This window comes from Pelodiscus sinensis, chromosome 16 (assembly GCF_052426305.1).
Source record: "Pelodiscus sinensis isolate ZL-2025 chromosome 16, ASM5242630v1, whole genome shotgun sequence".
NCBI classification, from domain to species: domain Eukaryota; kingdom Metazoa; phylum Chordata; order Testudines; family Trionychidae; genus Pelodiscus; species Pelodiscus sinensis.
Window position 1 is genome coordinate 4949642 of NC_143067.1, and position 27958 is coordinate 4977599.

General features: G+C 44.4%; 1 protein-coding gene across 1 annotated transcript in view; it reads right to left on the bottom strand.

Annotated features, from left to right (window-relative positions):
• Window positions 1-27521, bottom strand: part of GALNT10 (polypeptide N-acetylgalactosaminyltransferase 10) — a 147826-nt gene extending 120305 nt beyond the window's left edge. The window contains exon 1 of the mRNA XM_075900594.2: window positions 27283-27521. Within this exon, the coding sequence (XP_075756709.1) occupies window positions 27283-27420 (138 nt within the window). The 5' untranslated portion in view covers window positions 27421-27521. The remainder of the gene's footprint in view (window positions 1-27282) is intronic.
• Window positions 27522-27958: the final 437 nt, after the last annotated feature.

The window sequence follows — 27958 nt, forward strand, 5'->3', positions numbered from 1 at the left end:
CTTGAAACTGTGCATCTTTCACCAACAGAAGTTTGTCCAATAAGAGATATTATCTTCCCACCTTGTCTCTCCAGTATCCCGAAACCAGCAAAGCTACAACAACATTGCAAGCATCCCTATCTTGAGACATTAGTGGAAATCTACAGTAGGGAATAAGATCTATGTTAAGTGAGAGCAAGATTGGATTTAATATTGTTAATGAAAGTCACAAAAAGGAATTTCAGAAGTAGTCAAGCTTGAATATTCTTCTGTGTAACCAAATATGTTAACATCTTTACTTCATATGCAAAGAGGACAGAAGAGGTTGTGACAAAAAATAGCTGCAGCAACCGAGCAAAGAAATCTAATTCTTGTTCATGTGCTCTTTTCAGGATACTTTATGACAACTGTAAAATTGTTATCAGATGGTTGCTCCAGCTCTACACCTTCTATCTGTACCCAAAAGAAAGGAATTAGCCACCGCTTAACAAGAATTAGTTAATTATTTAATTAGAATTAGTGGATATGCTCTCAGCCACAGGGAATATAGCTTTGAAACTAGGGATGTAAGCGACTAATCAACTAGCTGATAAGCAAAAGCTTATCAGATAGTCGACATATTAGTTGACTAGTTGCTTCCCCTTCCTTGCTGCCTCTATCACACAGAGGCAGCAGGGGGGGGGGGGGGGAAGAGATGAGAGAGGGGATGCTGGGGAGAGCTGGTCCACAAAGGGAGCCAGGTTAAAAACCAGCTCGCCAGACAGACTGGCTGCCTGCCGCCCCACACGACTGCCTCTGATATAGCAGCAGCAGCCCCTGTCTGCAGGAAGCTTGGACCCGCAGCAGGCCCAGGCTCACCACAGAGGGGCTACTCCACAGAATGCGGAAAAGCCTCTGTTCACGGAGAGCATGGATGACTCCGTGGACAGGGGCTGCTTCATGGCAGCCTCCCATGCCACCCCCCACCACAGGGGAGGAGGGAGACAGCTCCAGGGAGCTGGTGCTGGGGGGAACTGGCTTTTAAGATGGCTCCCCCCAGCATTAAGTCCTGCCTCCACCCACCCCCACCCTCTGCCTCTATAGAAGGCAGGAAGGGGGTGGGCAGGCAGATCCATGGAGCCAGTACATGCAAGGAGCCTGCTTGAAAGCCAGCTCCCCGCACATATCGGCTCTGCCTGCCTCCCCTCACCCTCTGCACTGCTGCCTTCGGCAACAGAAAAAGTTCAGAGAAGGGCAACTAAAATGACTAGGGGTTTGGAACAGATCCCATATGAGGAGAGATTAAAGAGACTGGGACTTTTTAGCTTGGAAAAGAGGAGACTAAGTGAGGATATGGCAGAGGTATATAAAAGCACGAGTGGTGTGGAGAAAGTGAATAAGGAAAAGTTATTTACTTGTTCCCATAATATAAGAACTAGGGACCATCAAATGAAACTAATGAGTAGCAGGTTTAAAACAAATAAAAGGAAGTTCTCTTTCACACAGCGCATAGTCAATCTGTGGAACTCCTTGCCTGAGGATGTTGTGAAGGCTAGGATTGTAACAGGTTTTAAAAGAGAACTAGATAAATTCATGAAGGTTAAGTCCATTAATGACTATTAGCCAGTATGGGTAAGGAATGGTGTCCCTAGCTTCTGTTTTTCAGAAGGGGGGGATGGATGGCAGGAGAGAGGTCGCTTGATCAGTACCTGTTCAGTTCTGTCCCTCTGGGACACCTAGCATTGGCCACTGTCAGCAGACAGGGTACTGGTCTGGATTGACCTTTGGTCTGACCCTGTATGGCTGTTTTTATGCTCTCTCTATCAGAGGCAGCAGTGCAGGGGTGGGGGCAGGTAGATCCAGTGCTTGTGGGGAGCTAGTATTTAAGCGAGTTCCTCACGGGCACCGGCTCCTGCCCCATCCCTTGCTGCCTCTGACACACAGGCAGCAAGGGGAGGGGAAGAATGTGTGGAGTCGACAAGATTAACCAATAAGCCTAGGCTTATCCGTTAGTTGTGTAGTCATCTACACATTGACATCCCTAATGCAAGGCCCCCACCCCCTGTGTTGCTGCCTCTATCAGAGGCAACAGTGTGGGGGACAGGAGGAGGAGCAGGCAGGCGCCGATGTTTGTGGGGAACTGACTTTTAAGCAGGCTCCCTGCAAGCACTGGCTCACAGGGAGCTGCTTGTCCCCCTCACACCTGTGCTGCTGCCTCTGTATTAGAGGCAGCAGCAGGGGGCAGCATGGCAGACAGGAGATGGTATGCACCTAGAACTGCCTCCCCCCACCCCTGTGTAAACATGTAACTGCTGAAAAAAAAATTCAGCAGTTACATGTTTACTCAAAATCCCTAGTACAATGAAGTTTTCTTTTCTCTCCTCTGGTCCCCAATCTCCTCTGACTCAGCAGTCCAAATGATTTGCCAGAGTTTAAGGTAAAACTGCAAATCACTTCTTAACACTTTCATTCATGTAATGAAAAAGTCTAAAGGAAATTCGTATATAATGATATACCAAAATAGATGATTCGACAAAACTATACAAAAACTTCCCAAAAATCTCATCTGAGGAAAAGACTGCATGCATAATCCTTGAGGACACAATTTAGTGTCACATTAAATACAGCTCTACTCTTAAAATGATCAAAACGTTGGTGTGATTCTATGCTTCTCTCAATGACTCCTTACTAAATATGCTCTGTTCACAGCAAATACTTCACATCTCCCCGACTGCCAGCATGCAAATGCAATCCGAGAGCTGAAAGTCAATCCAGGGACCTTCCTTTCTGCACATATCTCTAGTAATAAAGGATGTGCAAGGAAAACTATGCCCGCAGTTTCATTGTATTGAATCGTTTTGTACTGGATGAAATCTCTGAATAGCTGTGTTGACGATGCACAACAACAATTTCTGGTTCCCTCTTAGCTGCAACGGGTCTGTCATGATAGCAGGAGCAAAGAGGAATTAAAGTGATTTCTATCACTGAAATCATCAGATCTGCTTCCAACTAGTGTGTTCAAAATTAGCCATGCTGAGCTAATCAAATACCGTCCAGTACCATTTTTACAGCGTTATTATTCAGCATAGGGCCTACCACTGATCTGTGTAACTCAATACAACTTGCTACAAGTTGAATCCCCTATATAACCTTAGTAGTACCGTATATTCCGGCGTACAAGACGACCTCTGAAGTTAAAAAACATCCCCCAAAAATCGGGGGTCGTCTTGTACGCCGGATGCCCCGCCGCCGGAGCCCCTCCGCGGCTTTGAAAGCCGCGGAGGGGCTCCGGCGGGCGGGCAGCCCATGCGCGCCTGGGATGCCCCGCCGCCGACTTCCCCCGAGGCTTTGAAAGCCGCGGAGGGGCTCCGGCGGGCGGGCAGCCCATGCGCGCCTGGGATGCCCCGCCGCCGGCCTCCCCCGAGGCTTTCAAAGCCGCGGAGGGGCTCCGGAGGGGGGGCAGCCCATGCGCCCCTGGGATGCCCCGCCGCCGGCTTCCCCCGAGGCTTTCAAAGCCGCGGAGGGGCTCCGGCGGGGGGGCAGCCCATGCGCGCCTGGGATGCCCCCCCGCCGGCTTCCCCCGAGGCTTTGAAAGCCGCGGAGGGGCTCCGGCGGGGAGGGGGGGAACCCAGGCGCTCCTGGCGCTCCTGGCGGCTTTGCTCCCGGTGCCTCTGGTCTGCTGGGGACCAGCTCCAGCAGACCAGGGACACCGGGAGCAAAGGAGGCGGAGGGGCGCTGGGGTATAAGATGAAACCCTATCTTTTAATTAAAAAGATAGGGGGTCGTCTTATACGCCCAATCGCCCTATACGCCGGAAAATACGGTATTTACAAAGGTTTTTGACCTGGTCAGCAGAAAGGGACTTTTTCAATTGCTGTAGAGAATTTGCTGCTCCCCTCTCTTCCCCCATTAGATTTTACCATTTCATCATGGGATGAAGGCTACTGCTCAGTAAGATCAGTGATAGCTTTGAAACCCAGAAGGAATCAAATAGCTGTGTGTTTGAAGACCAACACTCTTCAAAATATTTTTCTTTTTGCTGATTTGTCATGCTCGCTCATCTAGCACCCAGGGTATATATTTCCATACAAGAGCAGATGGAAATTCAACTATGCAGATCTATGAGAAAAAAGCCAGGTTAAACATCTGTTGATAAAAGAGCTCCTTTTCACCAACAAGAGTGCTCTTCACACATAGCGTAAAGGCACTCCAGAAACTTTAACGGGTTAGCATTAGCTTATGATTAATTTGGAGTAGCCCTCACTCTAAAGGCAACAATGATTATGATTCAAAATGTGTTTACTATACCAGAAGTTTTAATAGTAGCACAATACTAGAATCCGTGCACAAATTCTACTATTTAAGATCAACTGTATCAGATGAGTTTCTCCTGGTTAGGTTAATTCTTCCACTGGAAAGGCAACCACCACATTTGATCAACTATTTGTGGAATAACAGAAAATTGACACTGAACACCTAATTGAGGGGTTTAGCACATATGCGTCCGAGCACATTGGTGTATGGTGGCAAGACACAGTAGGCATAAGTAGGCACACTCAGGGGTATGAATGGGTAGGTAACTGGTTAACTGCTTACCAAGTGGATAAAAATCAATGATTTTTTTAAATAAAAATGTATTATTTAAAATAGGATTTTTTTTTAATAAAATGTGTTTTGAGGAAAAACTCTAAAGATAGTTTTAATTAAGATCATTATAGCTCAAAGATATCTCATCATAGAATAGGGATTATAAATTCTAATTTTATAGTATGAAACCATACATTCATGTAATGTTTAACAACTGTTTTGTAAATTCGTTCCAATTGCTCATGGATTAGGGACCCAATACATTTTCATACAAGAGTTCCAGAGGCTTCCGTATAGATTATTTATGTTATTCTTTCTATCTACCCAATGGGACTCAGTGCTCAGTCTAGAAGATACCACCAGAAATGCATAGTTTTGCAACTGTCAGACTGTGTATGTGTGTCTCTAGAGGTAACATGCTTGTTAACAGCAAAAATGTTTTTCAATAAATATATAGAGAGGTGAGAAACAACAGACCTCAACCCTATTGTCCCTCTGCAAATTTACGTGCACAGAGTCAAACCCTTACCTCTCTCTAAGTGCAGTTTCAAAAAGTTCAGTGAATCCAAGATTGTTGGGGGTGGAATAGATTTGGACAAATAGAAGAAGTCTGGAGATAAATGTGAGGAAAGAGGGACAGGAGGTAGAAACAAACGTGAAATTGTCCGAACAGGATATTCCAGAAGTCTTGAGGTCTTTCTGATGGTAACCTTCATTGTTTTGAGATCTACCATACCGTTTTCTCACTAGCAGGAAAAACCTATAATGGCAGAAGGCCATAAGAGACCCAATTTGGGAATATTATAATGAAGTTCCTCTACTTGTGGGGTAAGACAGGCATGTGTGTAAAATGAAAACAATGCAACAAAGAAATGCAAGGCCTGATTGCCTGAAAAAACAACAGCATAGAGTATTTCTTCTCAGGAGGAAGCTGTGTTGAAGATGAAAGGAACATGTCTGAACATGCAGGATCTTCAGGTGGTAAACTTTTTTATTTCATACTTTTTTCTTAAGGTCTGCCTGTATTCCTTCTGGACTATTCTTGAATTCCCATGTTTGAGAAAAAACTATAGTAGTTACTCTATAGTACTATCATTTCTGATGCAGTTGTGATAAAAAATAAATAGCTGAAATAGGCAGATCTTCTTTATACAAATTTCACCTTTAAAGTAATACTGAGTGCCAGTGAATGCAATGAGTAATACTAAATGAGCAGTACAGTAATAAAAATTAAATAACTGCAATGACTTATTTTGTTTAGGATAATCCATCCTCAACATACAGGATTCATTTTCTATAGTTTCAGAGTTATTTAGCAATGACAGGGTTTCAGTCACATAGTTTACAACAGCAAAAAGAAAAAAAATGATCATCCAGAAACAGCCATAGGTAAGTTTGTGATAAGAACAAGCCGATTACAAAAAGAGGTAATTGATGAAAAAACTGCTGGGTTTGTTTATGTAAAACTCTCCTTTCTGTATGTTTAAGAACACACACTTTACCAGGATACAGTCCACCCAACAGAGCTGATGTGGCAGGCAAATTGCTGGACATGAAAGAGAAACTGAGCAGTGCGCAAAGTCTGTGTGAGTGCCTGAGTCTTGATGAGTGGAGCAATACCCACAAAGATCCTGTTACATGTCCTTGTGTGACAACAGAAGAAGGGCATGTCTTTCTTACAGAAACAATTGATACATCCGCAAATGCACAAACAGCAGAATACTTAGAAGGAGCAGTAAAAGCTGTAACAAAATTGTCAAAAAAATTCAAAGTCTAGTATACAGGCAATGCTGCAAACGTGCCCTAATAAGAAATTTAGGAGAGAGTAAACAGAGTCCTAAGCCAGTGGTTCAACTTTTTTTACGCTGGGGACTGAATCCCATTCACAAACTTTTGGCAGACCGGCAACATTTTATTTGCATGTTTGCATATTCATTATGCATATAATGAATATGCAAATGTACAAATACAATTACCTGGCCGCCTAGCCCCAACCCATCCCCTTGCTCCCCAGTGCCTAACACCATTTGACCCCCCCATACCGCATACCCTTTGACCCTTTAACCTCTGACCCCTACAGCTTATGCCAACAGCATGCCCTCATCCAACACCCTTTTGCCCCCACCCCACTTCCACACTCCCTAGACTAGAGCAAGGCTGCCCCCTAAAGAGTGTGGCTGTTACTGCCGTGAGGGCAAAGGGAACAGCCATTGGTGGCGCGCACACTCCTTCCTCCATCACACCCCCTCCTTCCCCAAGTGTGAAGGGGGAAGGGAGAGGAAAGCACCTTCTGCCATGCCTCAGCCACCATGGCACAGACCAGTGGCTGGTAACCGCTGTCCTAAGCTAGTGACATACAGTTGTACAGCTCATTTGATGCACTCCCAGCCAAAGACTTCAGTGTTCCAGAAATAAAGGCTAATGTTTTTGAAATTGCAAAATACTTCTGTAACGACTGTAACGGGGTGCAGTCACAGAACACCTGTGGGAGGCTACTTCCTGGAGTGCTAACAAAACCACAGACACTCACCAGATTTCCTGGTCTTCCCCAGACAAGGCACAGAGATGAGATCACCTTCCTCTCCCCCCAAAAAGAGCAATATAGACATTGAACCTCTTCGTCGGAGGAGAATGCAGTTTTTGGCACAGCGTTCAGGAAACACACTTCTCGAATGGGTTCACAAGCCCAAATAAACCATTCACGTAAGCCTCCTTTAACAATGAAAGGAGGATGTCCACACTAATTGCTCCCCCAGGTAACAATTATTTACACTGGGCTGGATAGCAAATAAAAGTGATTTTATTGAGTACAAACAGTAGGATTTAAGTGGTTGCAAAAGTGAAAGCAGGCAGCGCAAAGCAGATTACAAATTTAAAACAGAAAATACATAGGTAGTTCTAACACTAAAAGCTCTGTGCAAGCTTACGATAAAACTGTCCTTATTACAGCTAAACCTCCCAGCCAGGGAAAATCTTTTTCCTAAGGTCTCTGGTTCATTCTGTTGGGAGTGACATGCCAGCCAAAGACTAAGACCCTGAAAACTTTGCATCCCAAATAGCCTTCCTTTTGGATAGCAATTCTGTGTCTATATTTCACCTTTCCATGGAAAGTTACCTGGTCAGACCCTACTAGTTACATAAGAACATGAGAATGGCCATCCTGGGTCAGACCAAAGTTCCATCTAGCCCAGTATCCTGTCTGCCAACAATGGCCAATACCAGATATCCCAGAGGGAGTGAACAAAAATAGGGAATCATCAAGTGATCCCTCTTCTGTCATTGATTTCCAGCCCCTGACAAAGAGAGATTAGGGACACCATTCCTACCCACCGTAGCTAATACATATGGAATATTATAAGCAAATTTCATAATTAACTTATGTAATAATTGAATGTAAGTTAGGGTGGTCACATGCTTTCCTAAGATCAACCACTGCTAAGAGTTAAAGGACATAAGGGGTGATCACCCAGATATTGAGGGAAACACCTCTGATGGCTTTCATTTGCACATTTAAAACCATAGACTAGGGGTTCTCAAACTTGTGATACCGCGACCCCCCTCTTCATTGCTGCAACCACCCTCTCAGTTGCTCGCAACTCCCCTCTCAGTTGTTCGCAACCCCCCAGGGGGTCAGGACCCACAGTTTGAGAAACGCTGCCATAAAGCATACCATACTCTATATTTCTAACTTTAACATACAACAGACCCTGCAGATTGTGACATTAAAATTGATAGATTACATGAGGTATTTTTTCCAAAGCATCTTCAAGCTATGCATATTTATATCTGTAAGACAATGTCAAAGCATGGGGGGTGGGAGGGGGAGAGAGATACCATCACAATAACCACTTTTCAGCAGCTGCCCTAAAAAAAGTGGGAGGAAACTAACTCTCCCACAAGACGTGCAATGGAACTCAGTAGCGTACTGTTTGGAGCACTATATCAAGAACTGGCCTAATCTGATGACAGTTTGTGAACAAAATCATGAAAAAATAGATGGCACTGTCACAGCCAAGTTCTCAACATTGGGCTTAAGAGAAATGTTTAACACATGCTGAGTACCCTGAAGCCTATTTCTGTAGCCTTTAACAAAATGCAAGGAAATTGCTGTTTTACTGCTGATGCTGTTAAAATTTGGAAGGAACTGAGAGATCTTAAGAAGACAAATATGCAGTGACAGAGTTAAATTACAAACATTAAAAAACCAAATGGGACAAGCACTATCTCCAGCTCCTTTTCTTGCAAATATTCTCAATACCCATTACCAAGGTTAAACCTTAACTGCTGAGGAAGAGGAGTCAGCTATGACACAGGCATCCAGCAACCATCCGTCCATAATGCCAACTATAACAAATTTCAGAGCTATAATAATAAATACCAGTGTCTGGACTGGTAGAAGACACGTAAGTACTTGGATGTAGGGACTGTTGAATGAATAATCTCACTTAACAGCAACAGCTTCTTTGGCTAGTGCAGAAAGAATATTTTCTTCCTTTGGACAAATTCATTCCAAAATAAGAAACTGTTTGGGAGCTTAAAAAGCAGGAAATCTTATTCCCCCTCCCCCTGATTATGAACAAACAGGAAAATGAAGGTGACGACAACTGAATTAGCTGCAGAAGCCACTATTTAAAGTTTTTCATGCTGACCTGGCTGACACAGTAAATGAAAAATAAAAATAAAATCAAATTAAACTGAACTATTTTAGTTAAAACAATTTTAAACAAACCTAATTTTAAAAGGTTTAAATTAAAACATTCATATGCTTGTTTTGTTAAAATATTATAGGTTTGCTGTTGAAGAAAAACAATCCAGAATACATCATGATGTTTAGTTAAATAAAACAATTTAAATGTCTGATGAGTTCTCCTCCTAATACAGCATGGTAAGAAAATCCTCCAAACAGTCATGATTAACCTGTTGAATTGGAGATAGTTCACCTTCCAATGACTTCATAAATATCTTCTTCAATTACCTTTGGTAAATGAAACAACCAATCATTCATTTTCTGATATAGCTGTAAAACTAATCTGAAAAGTTTTCACAATAAATCACTTTGATTAAATTGAGTCTTCCTGACTAGTGATTTAAAATATTGAAATCAATTTGATTTAAATCAAATCCATCCTGCTAGTTACCCAGAACCCAGGGAGCCAGAAGCCCAGAGTGGAGTCAGAAGCAGCTGGGCTAAAGCAGCCCCTGTTCATGGCACAGGGACCACTCCAGTCCAGACATGGGGCGCGAGGAAGAAGAAATGGGGGGGTTGCTCCAGACGTGCAGGCTGAAATGGCTCCCCACCCTCCTCACGCCTGCCTCCAATCAGTTACATCCCTCGCTTCCACACTCACTGTCTATCTTGTATTTTAAATCTCAAGTGAGAAACCAAACTTTTTGATACCAAAGTACTTGAGAAAGCAAAATGGCCAAACCTAATCCCTATTCTTAAATACAAACATTGTCATTGGCTCAGACATATGTACTGGACAGATGCATTCCCAAGTACCTCCTATATGCAGAACTTGTGGATGCTGCTCCAAGACCACAGGGCCAACATAGGTTCAAGATTCAAGTTTATTTGCAGGTTGGGTATAGATCAATGATTTTTGTAAAAAACATGATTTTTTATTTAAATCTGATTTTTTTTGAATAACCAAAATACTAAATTTTTCATTTAAAAATAAGTTACAATTAAATCTTATCACAAAATATGCTATACCTACACTTACAGTCTCATCGTAACGAATTCATGGCTCTAGTCAGTCCAGCCTAACAACTAACCCTTGCTTCCTGAAAGTTCTTGGTCTTCGATTTCTGTTTCTCAGCAGACTAACACATGGAAAGAGACACACAGGTTAGGTAGGATTTTTTTTCCCCTATGCTTATGTGGTGGACTTTGGCCAGGCATGGCAGAGTTAGTTTAAACAATACCTTAAGGCAGAGACACAATATAATGTAAAGGACGGAAGCAATACAGAAAAGAATAGTGGACTGGACTGAAAAGAAAAAGGCCATGTGTACACAGAACTTCCTATATTCCCCTACATATTTGCCATAGAAATTGTCATGGCTTGTGTTCTGTGTGTAAGAGAAACCCTATCTGGAAATATTTTGAAGAAATTCATTCCCTGGGCAAAAAAGAAAAACATGTCAATTGTATGCAATGCGCAAGAGGACAACGCAAGGCCTAGCTGCAAGAATGCAACATATGGAAAACTGCTTATTGGGAGAAAACGTGGATGAAGATGTATGTATGTCTGAAGAACAATGTGGATAAATTTTGCAATGCATCATTCTTCAAGTCTCTCTATCCCTTTCAGTATAGGTGTGATTTAAGAAGTAAATTCCCAAGCTGTTTGCTACATTGGGTGTTGCTAGGGGGAAAAAAAGTTTAGCTTAGCTAATCCTTATGGCTTGTTTAATTAGTTAACTAGATTTAGACTATATAGTACAGAAAGCTACAATAAGATAAATCTAGAATTGCCTGTTGCCACTGAGTGCCACTTTCTTATTTTATGTTACATAATACATACCTCTTATTTTGGAACATCATGGCCACAGACCATAATGATGAAGCCATAAATCTATTCTATATTTTACTTCAGCGTCTCTCAGCTTTCCCAAAGGAACCCAATCCTCTAATTGTTTTCAATAGGGCATACTCCAAAATTAAGTGCACTCTAAGCAAAGTCAGTCTTAGCTGTTTTGGTAACTTAGAATCAGATCTGCACCAAAATGACAATTGGAGTGGGGAAGATGAGAGATAGTTGAAGTAGTTTTAAGGACATTGTACATTAAGGCTACGTCTAGACTGGCATGATTTTCCGCAAATGCTTTTAACGGAAAAGTTTTTCCATTAAAAGCATTTGAGGAAAAGAGCGTCTAGATTGACACGGACGCTTTTCCACAAAAGCACTTTTTGCGGAAAAGCGTCCGTGCCAATCTAGATGCGCTTTTGCGCAAGAAAGCCCCAATCGCCATTTTCGCGATCAGGGCTTTTTTGCGCAAAACAATACCGTGTGGTCTACACTGGCCCTCTTGCGCTAAAGCATTTGCGCAAGAGGGCTTTTGCCCAAACAGGAGCAGCATAGCATTTCCGCAAGAACACTGACAATCTTACATGAGATCGTCAGTGTTCTTGAGGAAATTCAAGAGACCAGTGTAGACAGCTGGCAAATTTTTCTAGACGCAGCCAAAGTGTTCTGAGGACCTGTCTGGTAAGAGTTAATAAAATCTGAACATTTAAAAAAGTTTAAGGACAACCGTTAGCTGGTAACTCAGGAGACTACTGCAACTGCAAATGTGAAACATGTCTGTAACATTTAAGATTTAGTTTAATAAAATGTAAGTGCTATGATGCTTGTGTGCATGATTTAGTTCTTACCATTCTTAAAGCATTGCTGCTGCAATTGCAGCTTGACACAGGTAATCAGTATTATGCACCATTTCCTAAATTAATAAAAATCAAGTTCTCTGAAAAACATTACACAAAGTATAACCTCTAGCCTACAGCTTAGTTTATCCTAAGCTGTAAATTAACATTTTAGTGATCAGATTTGCACCATCATGTGAAGTATCAGTGGGAAATTTGATTTAAATCAATTATTTTTATGGCGATTTAAATCAATCCTCTCTGGTTATCTACAAGAAAGATCTGAAAACGTTTAAGGCTGACACTGCAAGTTGTGAATAGGTAGCTAGCAACAGGCTATACTGGAAGGCTGTGCTGCATCAGAAGTCACAGAAATTGAAAATCAAGGTGCCTGAGGAAAAAAAAAATATCAAAACATAGCCAAGATGAGAACCCAGGTCTCAAGCACCAGTACTGCGCTCATTTCATCTTCTGGCCCTGGGCCTTATGTCTGAACCATCTGTGGCAAGGACTGCTGCTTAGGAATTGAACTTTTTAGCAACTCATAATTCTGCAGCATGACAGTAGCTGAACTGCTTTGGTGCTTGTTTACACAATTATCTTTTGAGATGGGCAGGTGCAATCTGGAGTGCTATTGTTATGCCTAGTTATTTCAGTTATTTACTCTGTGTAAATAAGGTCATTGCCTTCATTTCTCATATAACACTTTTGTCCTCCACCTAACCACCTCTCATGGTATCACTGCTTAAGGAAAAAATGAGATTTTTTTAAAAAGTTGCAAAAGTGGCTCATACTAAAATGTAGTCTGTTTACAAAAGACTGGTTTAGAAGAAATCTGAAAGTCTGATGACCCCCAAGTAGTTCTCTCTCACATACTAAGACTATTACACCATCACAAAAATGTTTATTAATCTATGCAGAAGTTAGCTGCTAAAATATATGAAAACTGGTAAATTAAGGTTGTTCGCAATATATTATTTTTGCACCCTCTAAGTTATAAACTAGAGAAGCAACTTTGAACTCTGCAGTTCTATTTGATTTCTACTTTCACGTGTCATTCTCATTAAGTTCATAGCATTTTCATCAAAATCTACAATAGCCAATTGAATAACTGCAGGAACTGCTAGGTAGTAATTAAATGCCATACAATCTAGTGGATGAGGTGTCTGCTTTTCATTCCAGAGCAAATTTTAAAACTAGAAAGTTACAGCAGGTAAAGTTTAACAACTGGTTTTCACCTGTTTTGCTATGGAAGATTTTAATCTGTGTTCTAAGAAAAAATGATCCGGAGGAATTTCAGTCAAATTAGATAGTTGTACTTATTCATTTGGATGTTAAGAGATTTTCCATGCACAGAGGTTATGGAAATCAACTCTGTTCCCCTTGCACATAATATTGTCTACTAATTATGTTAACTTCCAGTAACAGTCATGCAATTTAATAATGTCAGAAGGCACCACATAGAGCTAGCTGCCTTTCAGCTACTCCAGATGCACGCTGCCAATTTCAAGTGATGTGTAGGGGTTCTATGGCTAATGCACATTGTCAAATAAACAGGAGCAAACCGGGAAAACTTGAAGTGCTTGAGGACAGTATGAAGCAGTGCTGCCCACATGCTGAGGCATCTGCATATCTGGATTATGCCACTTATATTCAACCATAGTGCTGTAATAAAAACTGGTAAGAAATTTTCCAACCTCTCCTAGGCCTTGTTTACAAGTTTCCCCATCACTGGTGCAGCTACAAGGAGAGCAGTAGCTTAAATACAAGTTTCACATATTAAAGAATACTTGAGTCCTGTCTATATTAACACCTATGCAACTTTGGTGCATCTACATCAATACTGAAAAACAAGTGCAAGATTTTTGGTTTACATACACGCCTACAAATGGGAGCTCTGCATTAAGGAAGGGGGTGATGGAAAGTACCAAATTAGCTCCGTATCTGTTTTTCATAGATATGTTGGTATATAGCCAAAATGTTTTGACTACCATTTTCTTTAATTTAAGCAATGTATTGAACCAGACTGAACCCTATGCAGCACATAATTCTACTTTTAGCGACATATTGGGCACGGTGTAATTGGACAACATTTCTTGCTAAGATCTAACTTTTCCGAAGGACTAAAAAACCTGTCTGTTCCACCAGTACAAGTTAGAGAGAGAGAAGTACAAACAGGACTGAATAGAGAGGACTTGTGCTTAGACTGCCATTCAAGTAGCAACGTAACTTACTCAGTTTTCAGGTCAAATGAAATGTCACACATGAAATGTTCACCGCACTTTTTGCCTGCATGACATTTATTTATACAAGTGTCCTGATAATATCCACTAAAGCTGGTTAGGGATGTTAGCGACTGGTCCACCATCCAATAAGCAAATGCTTAATGGACAGTCAAGTAGCAACTTGACTAGTTGCTTCCCTGGTGCTGAGGGGAACCGGCTTAAAGCTGGATTCTCCCAGCACTGTCTCCACAGGGGGTAGAGGAGGCAGAGGCACAGCAGGGAAACGGCACAAGAGGGGACTCCTTCAGTCTCCACTGTTGGTGCTTCTGCTTTTGAAAAAATTTACATTTCAAAAACAGAAGTGCGGCAGGGAGCACAGGGAGAGAGAGGACTCAAGCAGTCCGCTCTCGCCATGTGCTCTCTGCGGCACCTCCCCCCCTTGCTGCCTCTATAAGAGGCAGCAAAAGGGGGGGGGAGAAAAGAGACAGAAGCTGGTGTTGGGGGGAGCCAGTTCCACCCAGCACCGTCTCCGGAGTACCGCCTGCCCCCTGTTGCCTCTATCAGAGGCAGTTGGAGGAGGAAGGGGAAAGAGCCCAGCAGCACCTACTTCATTTAAAATGCAGAGCCGCAGCACCGGTGGCTCCAGAACCTGCTTATTCCCGGCTGCAGTCGGCTCCCAGAGCTACCCCCGCTGCAGCTCTGCACAGTGGCGCTTATTGGCTAAGCATATAGTCGATACAGACTGTATTGACTATATGGTTAACCAGATAATCACATTTTAACATCCTTACTGCTGGTTATACTTTCATTGCGACACACAGAATGTGTAGTTGTAGAATTTGAAGGAAACACATTTGGGGTTGAGTTCATTATATTCTATGGAAGCTCAGTAGATACATTAATTGATGAATTGCCATGAAAACTGTCATTGATGGTAAGCTTCCTCCAATCATTCATTCCACCAAAAGTGTTGAATAACTATCTAGAAACTGAATTTGTAACGAAGTTTGGTTGTACGTAAAGCTTGATTGTCAACATCTGATCTATATTCATAACAAAACAGAAAAATAGACTATTACATGATACAGAGTTCAATGACATGACGTAAAAAGCAGCCCAGATGTTTCACGTCTGAACTGTTTTATACAGTCTTCAAAATAAAGAAAAGGTCTTCCACCAGCAAAGAGAAGATTTAAAAAACTGCAAAGGCTTTCTAAGGGGTACACCAAGTCAATTTAAAATGACTAAAGACTGAGCTAGTCTCTAATAAAAGGAAGAGACCTCAAAGAACAAACGGAAAGAAGAGTAATCATTTAAAGCTCATGCAACATAAGGTGCCTGGAATACAACCCACCTATTCTCTTATTTCTACATCCCTGGTAACTCATCTTAGCTGGAGCCGTCAAGAAAACTAGGCAAAAGAAATCCCAAAAAGTGAAATTTTCCACTCCCCTATCTCAGTCAAAATTTTATTTTGGTTCCAGCTATCAGACACACTTCAGCTCCATTGGATGTTCCAACCCCTTCTGTAACTTCAGCAGTAGCAATAGTTTTGCCATCTGTGGAAGGAACCTTGTAGCTACAACCTAAAGCTCATTTTATTAAGCGTCATAGAGCCTCTGTGCTGCTTAAAAAGTCTAGTCTCAAAACCATCTCCCTGTTGCACAAACACATTGAAATAAGACAATGGTTCCCAACCTGTGGTCTGTGGACCCCTGGTGGTCTGCAATGGTATTGCAGGGGGTCTGTGGAAAGTTTAAAAATAAGGATTAGGCCTGTGGGCCTATTCCTTAATTTTGTTTTCTTTTTCTTCCCTTCCTTTTCTTTTCCTTTTTTTTCCCCTCCCCCAGAAAGGGGAATCTAACATTTTAATAGATTGAAAAGGAGTTCATATGTTTGAAAAGGTTGGAAACCACTGAAATAAGAGATCTCTGCTGATCAGCCCTAACTGAAAATTAATTGCTCTCAGAACAGGTTTGCTTTCTTGTGGCGCTTGGACTTCACCGCAGGAGCATGATGTAAAGAATACATGGCTACAAAAGTGAAACTGTTTTACCAGATACTGGGCTAGCCAGAAGTACAGTAGATAGTGAGAGAATCTAAGATAACTTCCAGTAGTTGGGATAGACACTGCTCCAGTCCCTACTTAAAGATCTTTTCTATCAGGCTTTGGTTATAGGTATCTGACCAATGTGAAGTTCTAGTCTCCATCAACTGCCCAAAAATAAAAGTTGTCTTTTCTCTCCTCTGAACTCACCTGACTGCTGTAATATAGCAGGATCCTAGCCATCACTCAGCTACTATGTCTTAGGTCCTCCTCCCCAGTGAGTAGTTCCACTGTTACTGCTTATAGCTATATTCCTGCAAATTTGAGGATCTCCACTTTATATCCACGAGTATACGGGATGCACATATCTGTGGATCATTTTTACAGATGCAGTTGCCAATTTTGTATCCATGCTAGGAATGTCAATGAGTAGTCAACGAGATGATTAACCAACAAGTCATTCTGCCGCTCTACTCTGCACTAGTTAGGCCTCAGCTGGAGTACTGTGTCCAGTTCTGGGCGCCACATTTCAAGAAAGATGTGGAGAAATTGGAAAGGGTACAGAGAAGAGCGACAAGAATGATTAAAGGTTTAGAGAACATGACCTATGAAGCCAGGCTTCATGAACTGGGCTTGTTTAGTTTGGAAAAAAGAAGATTAAGGGGGGACATGACAGCGGTTTTCAAATATCTAAAAGGGTGTCACAAGGAGGAAGGAGAAAATGTGTTCCTCTTGGTTTCTGAGGACAGGACAAGGAGCAATGGGCTTAAAGTGCAGCAGGGGAGGTTTAGATTAGACATTAGGAAAAAATTCCTAACTGTCAGGGTGGTCAAATACTGGAATAAATTGCCAAGGGAGGTGGTGGAATCTCCCTCTCTGGAGATATTTAAGAACAGGTTAGATAGACATCTGTCAGGGATGGTGTAGACGGAGCTTGGTCCTGCCTTGAGGGCGGGGGGCTGGACTTGATGACCTCTTGAGGTCCCTTCCAGTCCCATGATTCTATGATTCCAAGTCTAGGCTTATTGGTTAATTGGGTCAATTACTTGCATTCCCCTCCCACCCATCCCAGCAGCCTGTATGCAGGGAGCTCAGACTCTGGCACAGACATGGGCTGCTGCCAGCCCATGCTGCTGCCTCTATCAGGGACAGAAGCATGGGTCACCAGGCAGCTAGTTCACAAGAGGAGCTGGTTTTCAAATTGGCTCCCCTCACAGATCAGCTCCTGCAGGGCACCCCATACTGCTGCTTCTCATACAGAGGCAGCAGCACAGGGTGACAGATGGCTCCCTGGGACTGGAGTCAGAAGTCACTGGCTACCGGCCCTGCCCCTGGCAACTACAGAATAGTCGACTAACCTCTAAGAATTCATGCTGTTAGTCGACTATTATATTACCCGCTATGTAACATCCCTAATCCAGGCAGGGTTCTACATATAGCCTTCTCCAACAGCAAGAAATTGACAATTCTTGACAGTTTCACAGCTGCCCAGGATTTGGAATAGCAAGGTCACTTTAATTTTATTTTGTGGTTTCTTGACAGAGACATCGGCAACAACAGCAGCATGACAGTTTGGCTACAGACACAGGGAGACAACATCGTCTCACTTCATTTTAAATTCATAACTGAAGGTCATTTTTGCAACTGCAGCAAACCTTTTAAAGTCAAACCTTAAATTTTGCTAAAATGCATAGTTTAATCTCCCAAACTCACCAGGGAAAGCTTTTTACTTACAACTAGATTTTTTAATTATAAATAAGTTTTCAATAAACTTACTTGTGAAAATTGTCAAACTATATGCTTTGCTTTTCTCTTTTTGTTGTACATGGCAACAAATGGAATAATCAATATACACATCACATACAGAAGAGAATGTATAAAGTAAATCTTATTGCTACAACCAGCTAAGGTTGTGCTGTAAAACAGCCATACAATTTGATAACAAAAGCAGCTACTATGCAGAAGAGGCAGCTTCATAACAATACTCTTATTGTTTGGCAATTCTGAGCAATACATAAAAAGCAATTTGTAGTCCTCTGGAAATTTCCCCCAAAGATGACTTACAAACTATATAAATGACAGGAGGGAAAGAGCATTTGAAAACCCCTGTATACCCCTTATGATACGCTCTGCAGAGAGAGAAATCTGGTAATTGTTACTAAAGAAGTATAATGATGAACTACAATCTAGACTGGGGTGGGCAATAAGATGATGGTGGTTCACCAGGGTTCGCCCAACTAGGCCACCTCCACTTTACTTACATCTCTGCAGGTACAGGCGCTCGCAGCACCCATTGACTGTGAATCGCTGTTCCCAGCCAATGGCATCACCCATCGCTGATCTAGACCATTAGAAGACTAGTTCTATGTAAATATTTACCTAGCAAGAATCAGCAGCACCCAAATCCACGTGGATAACAGTGCATTTACACTGGTGTGGCATGCAACAGAAGCATTTCAGCTATCCATACCTTCCTCAAACACCACCAGCACAATCTCCAATCCTTAACAGTGAAGGAGAAACCCATTGTAAATTGCCAGATTTTAAGTCCTGGCAATCAATTTTTAGTGGGGTTCAGCTATACTTTGTTTTTATCAAGTGCATATTACCTTGTTTTTCTCTCTCTCATTCATACATAATCTAAAAATTTCCTGTGGGACAACAGAGTGACATTATCATGTCATCTGCATCCCATCGCCCATGTCCTCACCCGCACGCCCTCCCCGGTGCTGCAGGAAGGCAGGAGCCATGTGGCCTCCCCTCTCCCCCCGCCTCTCTCTTTGCCAGGGTAGCTTCATGCCCACGGGATCTGTCATTCTGAGTATGGGGCACTGGGAAAGATGCCCCGGCCACGAGACCCTGACCTACCTGCCGCCCCATGCACAGGGCATTCCCAGAACCCTTTCCTGGCACAGCCACATGCAGGGCCCGGGGCTCGTGGCACAGGCCCCAGGGCCACAACGGAGAGAGTGGGGGTGCCCCAGGTAGTTGAGCAAAGCGAGTGCGTGTGTGCTGGCAGAGAAGATGGTGGGGAGCCCCAGGCAGGTGTGTGGGGTGTCTCCACTTGAGACGAGAGGTGAGTCCCTAAGTAAGGGGCGGGGACCGAAGGGAGACTGGGGCAGGGGCTGACAGGACAGGAGGGGGTGTTGGGAGCACTGGGTGTTCAGGAGGATTTGGCCACGGGGACATGGGAAGGGGAAGCATTGAAAGCATATGGCACAGGGAGCAGGCTTTGGAATTTGAAGGGGGTGTGGGGAGGTGCTGAGTGGATGGAGGCAGGAAGGGGGATAAGGATGGGAGTACAAGATCTGGGCCATAAGTGGGGCGCAGGAAGGGGTGAGGGTGCAGAGATTGACCATAAGGAAGGGTGCAGGAGCAGGCTGGGGGTAAGGTATGGGGCCAAGGGGAGGGTGCAGGAGTGGCTGGGGGTTGGCAGGCGTACCAGACAAGGCGAGGAGAAGGGGTTGGCAAGTGAATGGCCCGGGCTTTGGGGCACGAAGCAGCCGGGATGGGGGTTGGCGACTTCCTGCACCTTCCTTGCTCCTGCACCTCCCCCCATTCTAGACACCCTACCCACCCCCAACATGCTCCTGCATCCTTCCTTCCTCCTACACCCTCTCTCTTGGCCAGGCTCCTTACTCCCAGCCTGCTGCTACACTGCACCTCCCACCCAAATCCCACACGCCCATCCCTATCCCTACCCCACCCACTGACAGTCCTATCCCACACACTGCACCACTCATTTTTTGCCCCACCCCAGTGCCTAGGGAAGCCCACAAAATCCATTAACCCTGGAACACCCAGAAGAGGATTAATCTAGCCTGAGGCCTTGGACCTCAGTCCTCCCTCTCCCCCACCATGGGGCTGGAGCACCAGAGAAGGTGTCTCAGTTGGGGGCCACATCAGTGAGGGTTAGGGGGGGTTTGGAGAGGCTTTTTTTCCCCTTCTCACTTGTGTGTTCGACAGATTTTTCTGTGCCCCTCCCCCCCCCCCGATCCAAAAAAAGGTTCCCCACTCATGCCATAAATAAAGACAACGATGAAACCTTTTTTGTTGGACATAATATTCTAATTTATTTCAAATGGAGCATGGCCAGCAAGGCCCCAGTTGGGCCCCAGCCCCCTTCCTGTTCCCAGCCCTCCTCCTGCTGCGGCATGGGTTGGAGGGAAGGCCACAATACGGCTGCAGCAGACAGAGAGGGGTTGGAAAGCATATCGAGCAGGGGGTGCTATTTTTCTAATATAAGCAACAGTTATAACAGTGCTCATGGCTGGGAAATCTTTCAGTCTGCAGCACACACTGACCTACCATACATTTACTTATGAAAGGGGAAAAAAAAAAATCAAGAACACATATTCCTGCGCATCCAGAAATATAATTTATGCTATCATGTGCCGAAAGTGTCCGTCTGCTATGTACATTGGACAAACGTCTCAGACACTTCGCCAAAGGATCAATGCCCACAAAACAGATATCAGACAGGATCACAAAGAAAAAGCAGTTTCTTGCCATTTCAACCAGAAAGGACATTGTCTCAACGATTTGATTACCTGCATCCTGCTTCAAAGGTCTTTTAAGACTTCACTTGAAAGAGAATCCTCTGAACTGTTATTCATGCTTAAATTCAACACTTTACACTCAAGTTTGAATAAAGACGCTAATTCTCTTACCCATTACAAAGATAGCTTCCCCAATTATCACCTCTAATATCATTAACACACAGACATTTACCTTCCTCCACCTCCATCCCTCTTCTTTTCTGAAATTTGATTTGTCCTTTTCATGTGTGTTCATTTTTTAAATTGTATCTTTTGGTATATATGGTTGCGACAATTTTCTTCCACTATTTGATCTGAGGAAGTGGGTCTGGCCCATGAAAGCTCATCACCTATTAAACCATCTTGTTAGTCTTTAAAGTGCTACATAGTCCTGTTTTTTGTTTCAGCTACACCAGACTAACATGGCTACATTTCTATCTGATAAAATTTACAAACTGTATTACCTGAGCATCCTAAGATTTGGATACCAGTTTGGTTATACAGTTTGAGGCTAGCAGGTAAAACCTACTGAACTAGTAGCCTTGTAGGTTGTCAACAAAAGGGATAGAATACTTGTAGGTTGTATAATCCCCACTTGATAGTCCTATATTAAATCCCACCCCTTCATTAGCACACTTACATATAACAAGAGAAAGAGAAACACTAGACTTCTCAGTTGATAATTTCTGATGAGCAGTTATATCAATATAATCTACTATATATTTGAGAAAACTCATCTATCCATTTGTTCAAGAACTCCTCCTAAACTGTAAGAACTAGAACCACCACATCCAGTATACAGTTCTCTCTTATCATAACTTAAAGCAAGATAAGGGCTTGGTTGTGCCAGGAAAATTGGATTGTTTCTCATAAAACTGCAGAAAAGAAAAAGTCACCAGGCAGAAGAAAGGGGCCAAACGATATGTTTAACCAATTAACCAGCTTGCCATATCGCACTGCAGAGCAAACCCCGCTATGCTGTGGGCTGCTGTGGACAGCCATGCCACAGGGGATGTTTGGTCCAGCCCGGTCAGGCCTTTCTTGCCACGGACTGCTCCAGCCATCCGCACCATACTGCGCCTGCCGGCAGGGTGGCTACTGCAGCCAGACAGGGCCCACGATACCGTACCACAGGACTGCTTTAGCCGGACAGACCAACAGTTAACCAGCTAGGATGCCAGTAAGGTGAATGTTTACTGGGCAACTGGTTAACTCTTCACATCCCTAATTGCTGGCTGTTCTCCTTTGTCAGGAAGCAAGGGAAAGCGCACAGTTTGCGGCTTTCCTTGCTCTTACTGGGAAGCGCAGGGGACAGAGGAACCTGGACCTGCTCCAGTCAGAGGACATGCACCTCTCCTCTGGCTGTGCCCAATGGAGCACACATGGACATGGAGAGGCACTTCATCCTTGGCCCTAAGTTGTTGCAGAGAGGAGGCTGGGGTCATCCTCTCTCCCTGGGCAGCCTGCACACTGAACCCCTCATCGCCAGCCTAGAGCAATGATTCAAATAAAACATGCACACCTTCATTTTATTTTCCAAAAAACAAAAATGAATTGAGTTAAGGACCTGAGCAATGCCAGGTAAATCTTTTAGTATGGTATAAAGATGCGTCTGAACAGGCAGTTGTAAAGTATAACTCATTACATCAGTATTGCCAACATCTGCAAACCCGGTGATTTCTTGTGTCCCTATCCTCTCATAGCAGAATAAAAACTTACATTAAAAGCTCCAAAACAATTCCAATGGAAAAAAATGAATGCCAGCACAACTAATTTATTTTAATACATCAATATTCTTTTCAGCCAACATCATGTTTCACCTGAGCATGCAAAATATATAAGTGATTAGCTGTCTACTCATTTATGTGGAAACAATTTTGCATAATCTTTCTTGGAATATATTTACATGGTTTCTGAATACTTAATTCTGATACATTTATCAGCCACTAGAAAGATTAAACAGGGTAAAAACCTGTCTATTAATTTAATGCCACACGAAAGGTAAAAGACATCATGAGGAAGACAGACAGATGCCTAGTACAGTTTAGAATTTAAGGCACTGATACTGCATCTTTGTATTTCAGGAACTGTTTATATTTTAATCCAACTGTTACTTTGAATGTTTGTTCTGTGTAGTTATTCTGAAAAAAAAATTATGTGATGACTGTAAACATTATATCCTATCTAAAAGGGAACGAGACAGGACAGTTCTATTGAATAGTTCAATTTCATGTAACATTAAATAAAAAACAGGACTATGTAGCACTTTAAAGACTAACAAGATGGTTTAATAATGATAGAAAAGATGGTTTAAGGCATTTCATATGCCACTAAATCTATTTATAAAATCAGAGTATATGAAAAGCCAAAATTAAAGACAAAAACGGGCAAATATTTTCTCCTGTTCTGTCTACACCCTTTTGGCGAACACAGTCTTCCATAAAGTCATAAGTTTTGCTGTGAACAATTCACTTGTCTGGTATGGCTTCACCACAGATGACACTGCTGGAGATTTCTGTATAGATTACCTGATTCGGAAGCTGGAAGCTGCTAAATAAAGAGGACAAAACTATGAATACTTATCAGCTCTGAGGGGAAGATGCCAAAAAAGAAATCTGACCAGGCACCTGTGTGTCCAATCAAACTTCTTAATCAGTTAGGGGATAAATCTATGACAATAATAAAATTGTTTTTGTTTTTTATTCCATTGAATCTAAAGTTATGTCCCAATGTAACCATCTGTTTCCTCCAGGATAATTTATTTAAGTGAAAACAGGATTTATTATCTAAGGGCAGTTTACATATGTATATAATTTTATTCCTTCTTTCTGTAAAACCATATAATTTTGTGATTTGATTTAAACAGCTGCAGAGATTATTTATGTAAAATGTAATTTTGCGCTATAAATAGAGTAAGCAGCCTGTACGCAATATGTTCAGTATCTTTTTTATTTTCCAAAATTAAAAATAGGATTTTAGATAAGTTATAGTTTTAGTGCCTGGAACAAACACAATTTGAATTATGATTGAGAGCTCCCTAAGCCACGGATACCACCTTTTTCCCTATTAGAGCAACAAGGATGTTGTGGATGCTATTGGGAGCTAATCAGTACCAGTATTTCAGTAACAATTTAGCTATCCTACGGATTTTCCAAACACCTAGGCTGCGTCTACACTGGCATGATTTTGCGCAAAAGATGTGTTTTCGCGCAAAAGCATCCGTGCCAGTGTAGACGCTCTCTTGCACAAGAAAGCTCCGATGGCCATTTTAGCCATCGGGCTTTCTTGCGCAAGAAATTAACGTTGCCTGTCTACACTGGCCTCTTAGAGGACTTATCCCTGAGTGGGAGCATCAGAGTATTTGTGCAAGAAGCACCGACTTCGTACATTAGAACATCAGTGTTCTTGCGCAAATACTCGCAGACAGTGTAGACAGGTGGCAAGATTTTGCGCGAAAGCGGCCGCTTTTGCGCAAAATCTTGCAAGTGTAGACACAGCTCTAGTCGATATACTTTCTGCCCTGTACAGTTTACAATCAAAATTGAAGGCAGGTCAAAATATGGTGACATTTTTGCCATGCATGAAATAGGTGATAATATTTTTAACATTAATAAGAAACAGCACATGAACTCCACTGTTCAATAAGGGCAAAATGAGGTTCTTACATATGGAAAACTCAAAGATATAGCGGGAAAGTAGTGGCAGGCCACCTCACTGACTCGTTATTTATCCAAAATTAAGGCAAATCTACAGTAATGATACTGAAAGATCAAAATAAAAAAATGCAACTTTGTTATTTCGACGTAAGAAAATGTGGAAAATTATCCTATCTTGCATCCCAGTCAGAAATTATGAAAACTTCCTTTTGGATAAAAGCCAACTTCACTTTTCCTTCCACACATTCTCCAACAGGTCACATGATTTTACATTTCCCCCTATTATCAGAATAGCAAATTATGCAAAATGGCCAGTTTAACCTGATTTTTATAATCAAAGCTCTACAAAAAGTCACTACATGTAACTGAATGCAGGTGTAGGACAGGAGCAGCAGGAGCGCCTAAAATGTAATATTCATAGGGCATATTTCTTAAACTCTGCAGATTTCAGAAGCCATAGCACATACAGGAATCATAATATGTTTCATTACAACTAAGAATACCATAAAGACATGTCTATAACTATGCCTATATCAATATAGTGTATTGAAAAGGCTTCTATCTACCAAGTCCTTTATTCTGAAAAAGTATTTTTTTGGGAGGGAACAGCTAATCTCCAGCTTGAGTCTCTCAGAGAGCTCTCTTCCACACTAAGGATTAGTTAGAATTCTAAGTTCCCACACCTTCATGGCACAGTTGCAATGGCAAATCTCCAAGGAGGTAAAGATTTAGATAACTAAAAGCATAAGTGATTCTGAACAAAGACAGCTTTGTAATGGAGAAGTTAAACTGATAGTTACAGAATAATACTTCATGCTCCTTAAGTCCCAGTCCTTAATGACACAAAGACAAACCAAGAAAGGGACACAGAAGAGAACTCAGACTAACATAACGAAAGAGAGAGGAAGCTTCAAGTCAGATAAAGCTACTCTGAAGGTTCAGGTACCCAAGACACCCCATTACAAAAAATGTCATCAAAACAAAGGAGCACCTACCCCTTTCCCCCTCCCCCTCCCCCCATCACTGCCACCTCCTTGGAATAAATCTCCTGTGGCACATTAGAGACTAACATTACACGTTACAGATTAATATGGCTACCCCCTGAGACCTCCTTGGAACGTCGCCCCATCTCTCCTCCTTCCCAAAGGAGGAGAACAACATTTGGATGAGCCTCAACCTCTAATCCTTCCAGAAATACAGGCAGTCCACTGCTAGCCCCCTTGATCCTCTTACTCCCCTAAGAGGGGAACTAGGAAAATCAGGTAATATGTATTGCCCCATCACCCCCCACCATGCTAGGAAGGCTAGACAGCATGAAAGTGAGGTAAAAAGCCCAACTACATTATCCTTGCCCCATAAGGGAAGTAGAAAGAGGGGACCCCTTCTCCTTTGTAGGCATCCAGGGGGAAAACCAAGTAAGCGGAGCATCCCCCTTCAGTCCCTTCCCAGTGGCAGCCAGACTGCCCCTCTCTCCATCCTAGGGATGTTAGATAGTGTGTAACTGAATAATTGTGTAACTGCATCCAATTTTAGCAGTTACAGGACTATTCGATAATCCCTGGGGTGTAGCGGCAGCCAGTGCACCTCCAGCCCCATTTCCGGGAACCCTCTTATCACCCTGCTCTCCTGCCTCTGTATCTATGGGAGGCAGCTCTGCGGGAGCCAATACCCATGAGGAGCTGGCTCGAAAGCTGTTTTCCCATTTGCACTGGCTCCCGCTTGCCCCCTCACACTCCACGCTGTTGCCTCTCTTATCAGAGGCAGCACCGTGGGGATTGAGGAGGGGAAGGCATCTCCACAGGATCCAGTGCTTGTGGGGAGCCAGTTTAAAAGCCAGCTCCTCACAACCACTGGCTCCCACCTCCCTTCTTCCCCTGCCCCTGATACAGAGGCAGCAAGATGGGGGGGGGGGGGGGAAGAGCGTGACATCCCTACTCCATCCACACATCTTATAAAAGAACCTTCCCTTATAGGGGCAGCAGGTTCCCCTCCTCGCCCCAAGAGGCCAGCTGCTCCGGCTCAGCCATTCTGCTCCCTCAAAGCCCCAGGTCCTATAGCAGACGCTGCCCCACACACTCATGCATTGGTGACTGTCCAGGTGCCCCAGCTCCTACAGAGGATGACCCCGCCCTAACCTCTAGAGGGAAGTCTCAACCCAGCCCCCATGGCAGGCCCTGCTGCTCCCCAGACTCCCTTATAAGACAGAGGACACCCATGCTCTCCCCCCATGCCCTACAGGCAACTCTGGCTCCAGCCCCTACAGAGGGTACTGCTGCCCCCAAAAGCTCCTATAGACGACTCCCCCCCTCCCCACATGGAGCTGCCCCCCACGCCCCTATAGATGATCCCCCTCCCCACATGTAGCCACCACCCCTATAGGCAACTCCCCCTCCTCACATGCAGCCGCCCCCACACACCCATATAGGCGACTCCCCCTCCCCACATGGAGCCGCCCCCGCACTCCTATAGGTGACTCCCCCTCCCCACATGCAGCTGCCCCCCACACCCCTATAGGCGACTTCCCCCCCCACCCCTATAGGCGACTTCCCCTCCCCCCCACCCCTATAGGCGACTTCCCCCCACAGACACGCAGCCCCCCACCCCTATAGGCGACCCCCCACACCCCTATAGGCGACTTCCCCCCACACCCCTATAGGCGACCCCCCCCCACAGACACGCAGCCCCCCCACCCCTATAGGCGACTTCCCCCCCACAGACACGCAGCCCCACACCCCTATAGGCGACTTCCCCCCCACAGACACGCAGCCCCACACCCCTATAGGCGACTTCCCCCCCACAGACACGCAGCCCCACACCCCTATAGGCGACTTCCACACACACACACGCAGCCCCCCCCCCACCCCTATAGGCGACCCCCCCCCGGTCCGGGGCGGCCGCTCACCTGCGCCTCCCCCCCGGCCGCGCCGCCCTCCAGCTGGCGCTCGCGGTAGAGGGACCAGAGCCCCACGTTGGGCAGGAAGACGAGGGCGGCCAGCGCCAGCCCCACCGCCTGCAGCAGCCGCTTCTGCTTCCGCCGCATCGGAGCCGCCGAGCCCGACCCGCCGCGCAACTTTCCCCGCGCGCCGCGCGAGCCAGCGGGCGCGAGCGGCCACTCCGGCACTTCCGCTCCGGGGGGCGGGCGCTACCACTCCCACCGCGGGGGGGGGGCACGGAGCGCCCCGCCCCCTCCCCGCAGGCCACACCCGCCGCGCTCAGTGGGCAGCCCCCACCTTCGTCCCTCCCCCCCCCCCCCCACGTGCGCGAATGGTACCGACCTGCCCCAGCCAGCTGGCTGCAGAGCGCGTGGGGAACCAGTCTGGGGAGGGAGAGGAGCCAATGGGGGAGGGGTCCCGCCCTGCCCCACCGCTGGGCCAGCTGCGAAGGCGGAGCTTGCAAGGGAGCGGGGCTGCACATGTGGCTGGTCCCGGACAGCAGCAGCCCCTGTAGAGACCCCTGCTTCAGAGCGGGCTGGGCACCGCAGCAGCAGAGTAAGGAGCGGAGGCGGTGCCTGGGTGCAAGTGCACAGAGGGGTGCGGTAGTGCAAAAGGGGAGGCGTGGAGGAAGTGCGATCATTCAAA